The 6,000-nt window shown below is 39.0% G+C and overlaps 1 protein-coding gene across 4 annotated transcripts in view; it reads right to left on the bottom strand.

Annotated features, from left to right (window-relative positions):
- Positions 1-341: 341 nt before the first annotated feature.
- The window catches only part of LOC149842682 (plant UBX domain-containing protein 8-like), a 43,744-nt gene continuing 38,085 nt past the window's right edge, over positions 342-6,000 (bottom strand). For 2 of the 4 annotated variants that reach the window (XM_089999356.1, XM_089999357.1), the window contains exons 9-11: positions 1,026-1,169; positions 886-942; positions 342-634 (exon numbers count right to left, since the gene is read on the bottom strand). In XM_089999356.1, the coding sequence (XP_089855482.1) occupies positions 527-634; positions 886-942; positions 1,026-1,169 (309 nt within the window). In that variant the 3' untranslated portion in view covers positions 342-526. Of the gene's footprint in view, positions 635-885; positions 943-1,025; positions 1,170-1,236; positions 1,881-6,000 lie in introns of those variants that run through there. The other 2 variants (XR_016430800.1, XM_089999360.1) reach the window with 2 other exon arrangements.

Genomic DNA, 6,000 nt, shown 5'->3' with positions numbered 1-6,000 from the left:
GATTTAGAGCTTTAGCTGCGGTAATGGCCTTTTCGGCCCTTTTTTGGGCATTTTTTCCTGTTGCGTAAAAAAATGCTGAGCACACTATGTATGCTCAGCAACATCAAGTAGATGTTCAAGCACCTATTTATTCAGCAGCTCTCTCTCTCTCTCTCTCTCTCTCTCTCTCTCTCTCTCTCTATATATATATATATATATATATATATATATATATATATATATATATATTCAAGTTGCCATGATGGCTAATTCCCATGCGCATAACCTACAGTAACATCAACTAATAAGCATGTCAAAAAAACACAAATAGAGAGAATAACAAGAAAAGAACATTAACAAAACAAGAATAAATCACTGCCAATGCATCACAATAATATTACTGGCGCAAGTGACAGGCTTCTTAAATTTTGTATATTTGATTTTACTGACAGAACTGCACAAACTTGCAATATCGAACCCAGGAAACCTCCAGCAAAAAAGTTATTTCCGTCTCCCACCTTATCAGTGGTGCTAAAGGATATTATGGCTACAATAATTCCAAAAAGAGTGCTTCCTGCTTACTGGCAAGACCTAAATCACTCAAAGACGACTCTTTTTCTGCCTCACTGAAGGCACGCCGAGGGTATGGCCTCACCTGCAAAGCATGAAGGGTAAAGAAAAATGTAAAAGTATGGGATTACTAGCAAGCCCCATTCAAGAGAAACAGGCTTCTAGTTCACCCCCGGATATGTGCAGATATGGAGATACAACCATTTTTATGAAGCTTTCAATATGATATATAAGGAACATGATACGGGGGTCAAAACGGACTCTGTCCGACATAGGCAGGCTCAATCCACTATGGAATAGAAGAAAATAAAAAGTGGTTTCGAGCAGAAGCTATACCAGTCTATAGGTGCCTGGCTTAACTGCTCTCCCGACATCTATGAAGTTGAAAAGCAACTGCAAAGGGAAACAATTGTGAGATAGGCAGTAGAATATGAACTAGGTAAGAATGTGAACTCTCAGCACGACAACGAGCTTACATGAAGTTTGTCCGACTTCAGGAAGCACCGTCCACGACGGCTGCCATCTGGCATCCTTACAAGAAGTGTTACTGCATTTTCATTGTCTGAAGCTGGCTCTGGAGGAAGGGAAGCTTCTTTTTCTGCAAGCTTTCTTTCCAGTTCCTGCATAGTTACTAGGTTCAGAACATGAAGCCCAATGGCTTTCAAGAAATTAAAATGATGATGTCACAGCTAAGAAGAACGCAAAAAGAAATGCGTGGCTACAAATATTTTAACATTGGTCTTGAAGACCAAATACCACATTTCAAAGCCATAAGTGAAAACAGAGAACAAACTCAATCATGAGCAGAAGGGATGTGCTTCACTACCCAAGAGGTGTTATACTTCACATATATTGTACTGCATGCTGGAATTGTTACCTAGCTAAAAAGTGCAGAGTTGAACTACATTGAAAGTCAGAATTTTAGATATAATGAGTTAATACTAGCTAGATAATGAATGGTGTCGACAACAAGCTACACAGATGCTTATACTGACAACACATACATCCCATTGCTAATCATTCCTTTTTTTCTTGTGGCTATGCCAAGGGAAAACCCCATCACCAACTGCAGATTGGCAGGTCTCTAGTTGATAAAACCCTTGAGGTCCCGACGAGTACACCCAGCTTCGACCTTGCGACAAGGGATGCCTTCTATAGGTTTCGAACACTGATTGCAACAAATATACCAGCAGATCACTAGTAGCTTTACATTGTACTCATAATCATCTAAGTTCAAGGAATGCACTGCAGCCGAGTGCCTATCGACCATTCATAACAGCACATTACTGATCTGTTTGTTTCTTTTTTTCCAATGAAAATTAAATTCAATCCTGTCAGAAGTTTTAGCATAAAATCAGAGTGGTTTTATCATTCTGCCCAATTCATATGCATCAAAGAGACAAAAGAGGGACGAATCTTCATTCAAGAGGCTTTCAAGTGCTTCCGAATAAAAAAATTTGCATTGATGTTTATCAAAGCAATAGAGTTCCATCAATGAAAGAGAGCAAAGAAAATGAGAAGAAAAACTTCATTAAGTGAGAAAAAAAAGAATACAGCCATACATGAAGGACATCCCTCCTATCACACTACAAGACAAAAACAGTTGACTCCACTATTAAAAGAAGTACAAAAATACCCTTATAAAGAATGTCATGTACACATAAATACATAGAGGGGTAGCATACAAAATGTAATACACATTGTACATAAGACTCACCCCCCCCCCCCCCCCCCGAAAAAAAAACTTGAGATGTTGCAAGAAGAATCATCCTAATTTTGGAAAGGAATGTGCTAAAGTGCAACGGAGCATGATTATTGGTAAACACATCTACAATCTGATCCTTAGAGCCTACTTGAGCAATCACAATCTATCTAAATATGTTGAGTCCTTTAATGAAATTCTGGATTCTTTGGAATATGAATGACACTCGTATTGTCACAATATAAAGAGGCTGGACCATTGATAAGAACTCCTAACTCTCCCAATAACCACCTTATCCAAATAATCTCAGTTGTAACATGTGTCATTGCTTTATATTCAGCTTCAATTGTAGACAAGGCAACTCTTCTTCCTTTTCCATGATATTAGGGAGCTTCTAAGAAAAATACAAAAACCATTAGTGGAGAGACGATCCCCGGTAGAGCCTTCAAAGTCAACATCACAAAAGGCTCTCACATCTATGGAGGAGGACGATGAAAAAAACATCCCATAGTGCATGGTGTTTCTCACATATCTGACAAGCCGAAGTACGGCAACAAGATGAACCATCCTAAGGGAGCTGATACACCGTCTGACTACATGAACGTAAGTGATATCAAGTATAGGGTATACTCAAGTATATCAAGCTCCCAACTAACTGTCTATACACCACTGGATCATCAAACTCCACCGCATTTGAAGTTCTCAGATTGACATTAGCATCTATAGGAGAACTAACCTTTTTTTAATCATCCACTAATTCGCATGCACAACTAAATCAGTTGCATACTTATGTTGGGACAAGTAAAGTCCTCTCTTTAAGTATGTAATTTCTAAGCAAAGAAAATATTTCAGATTTCACAGCAATACTAAAATTTTTGAACTAGGCACAAGGAGCTTGTTTGAGCCCATACAAAGATCTCTTCAACCTGCAAATTTTGCCCTCAGAATATCCTTATGGTAACTGTATATATACCTCATCATCTATATCACCATTCAAGAAGGCATTCTTCACATCTAATTGTCACAAGTTTCATTGTTTCACTGCAGCTACTGTAAACAAGGTTTGTATGGTAGTCATATGAACCACAAGTGCAAAGGTTTATGCAAAATCAATTCCAAACTGCTTGATGTAGCCCTTTGCCAGTAATCTTGCCTTATATCTCTTGATTAACCGATATGCCTTATTCTTGATCTTATAAACTCATTTGCTCCCCACTACATTCTTGCCTGGTGGAGGTTTTACAAGATCTCATGCATGCATTATCTCTAGAGCATTCATTTCCTCAGACATTTCATGTTGTCACCCTTCTTTACTAGCTACCTCTACATAAGACTCATGCTCAACATAAGAATGAATCAAAGATAAAAATGCATGATGTCTAGGGAAGAAAGACTCATAAGACACAAAGCGAGAGGAAGGAATAGATACTTTAGAGCTTCGACGTATCTGAGGAGAGGGTAAAGAAGATGGAGATAACCAAGACAATGACTCCAAACTTTGATGCTCTGGATCAGATGAAGAAGGAATTGGATCAAAATTGTCCTTCTTGCTTCCTACCTCCTGAGTAGTGTTGTGAAAAGCGTTGAGGCGTAGTGAGGCGCTTCACCAAAATCTGAGGCGAGGCGTAAGCCTCGAGGCGCAAAGCGTAAGCCTCAAAAAAAAAATTAATTGTACATAAATTATAGTTACTTCTTACAATGATTAAAAACTCACTTTATAAGAGGAAACTCAGCATATCACACTTTGAAAACTTTATGCAAATCAAGCTTCTTAAAAAGTGAAAAATATTGTTTTCCTAATATAAAAATGGATTCTCCTGATGTGGGAAACATGTCTTTCATGCCAAAAGAATTGTACTTTGGTATTTTAATTGTATGTTTTTTACATTAAATTTATGCATGCAATGATTTTTTAAAAAACAAGTTTTAAAATAATAAAGGCTTTAACTGCATTTTATGCATTCCTTACTTTTATTTTCTATCACTACTGAATTTCCATTACTTTTCTTAAATGCTTCACACTTCACGTACATTCTTAGATTCACGCTTCTCACTTTGCAAACAGCCTCATGCATTGACTTATTCCTACGGTAATAAAACAACAAAATGTAAGTAAGGATGTCAACGGGTCGGATCTAGGTTCGACTTAATCGGAACTGACCTAGTGGAATTCGGATTCAAATGAAAAATAGTGAGGTCCATCCAAGTGACGGGCATCTCATTGGTACAGGTATTGGATGTCGTCCATCTTGAGATCAACGGCATCCAGAAGTGCTTTGATGGAATACCGTGAGCACATTCTGACCTGATCCCCTCTTGTCGATGGGTTAGGGTTGGGCCGTTGGGTGGCATGGACTCTAATTAAAATTGTGTCGGATTGGTTCGGTTCAGGTCGTCCCCATGTCCCACAGTATATGAGTGTGAAGAGGCAACTCGAGCGTGCCAAAGACCTCAAATGAAAGAGGAAAAACGAGGAGCTGTGTTCCAGCTTTCCAGTCTCTCTCTCTCTCTCTCTCTCTCTCTCTCTCTCTCTCTCTCTCTCTCTCTCACTCTCTCTCTCTCTCTCTCTGATTACCAATATGCTTGCAAACAAATTAACATGAGCCCGTAAACCCCACTTCTGCTTTTTATCCGCTTCAATTTTGGCTATTCGTTTAGTGAGAGAAAGCAGTAATTTGTGCGCTAGTGCTGCTCCACTTGGGTTCTGATTGTTACAAACAATGAGAGGATGAAAAAATTAACAAGTGGGTTTTGAGATTTAGCAATTCTATCACTAATAGCACATGAGATATAGCGTTGCTGAGAGACGAGAGAGGGCCTGAGTGAGAGACGAGCGAGATCTGAGAGAGCAGAGAGACGAACAGTGAATGAGGGTTTGAGGCGTGTACGCCTCACCTTGAGGTGTGCCTCACCTTGAGGTGCACCTCGCTTTGAGGCGTACGCCTCAAAGCGTATGAGGCGTACGCCTCGAGGTATTTACGCTTTTATGTTGCGCCTCAAGGCACAAAGGCCCTCGCCTTGAGGCGCGTTTTTAATAACAGTGGTCCTGAGCCTCCACGTGATCCAAGGTATCTCAACAATATTTTCACATTGTATGGAATACATCCAAACCTATGGCTTCCTAAGGAAACTTGCTCCCCCTAAACCTCCATATGTCCATCAACTCCCTTTTGCTCCCCCTGAACCCCCATATGCCCATCAACTCCCTCTTTATAAGGAAATGGCACCAAGGACACACCAGCCTTTTCTTCCACCTTATCCTTAATCCGACTAAAATAAGGTGTATATTCATGTTAATGTAAACATATATGTATGTAATGTTTACATATATATTTCTGTATATTTGTAGTTCAGGGGTATTTTTGTCTTTTCACGTGTATGACAGAAATAAGTATGTTTTTATCTTTTTAATTTTTCTATTTTATTTATTCTTCTTTATGTAAATATTTTCAGCCATCATGGGATTTTTGAGAATTAATAGAGAGTTGTTGGACCCTACCCAACGACTCTATGAGCCTTGTGATGTATATAAAAAGGTCTACCCCCTCATTTTATGTAATCTCAAAGGGTTATTCCCTAATAATATTCTTTATTTTTTACGTGTGTTAATTTGCCCATAAGTGACTCACTAATGCATAAGCATCACTTCATGACATGGTATCAGAGCTGGATCGTCTCTTTGGTGATATTCAACTCTTCCTCAAGCATATTTGAAGTGGTGTAAAGATCGGGCCTTGCCTTGGAAAGTG

Source organism: Nuphar pumila, chromosome 3 (genome assembly GCF_984573655.1).
Source record: "Nuphar pumila chromosome 3, dmNupPumi1.hap1.1, whole genome shotgun sequence".
In the NCBI taxonomy this organism is placed as follows: Eukaryota; Viridiplantae; Streptophyta; class Magnoliopsida; order Nymphaeales; family Nymphaeaceae; genus Nuphar; species Nuphar pumila.
The sequence above is the reverse complement of the archived record's forward strand: the minus strand, read 5'-3'. Positions and strand labels throughout refer to the sequence as shown.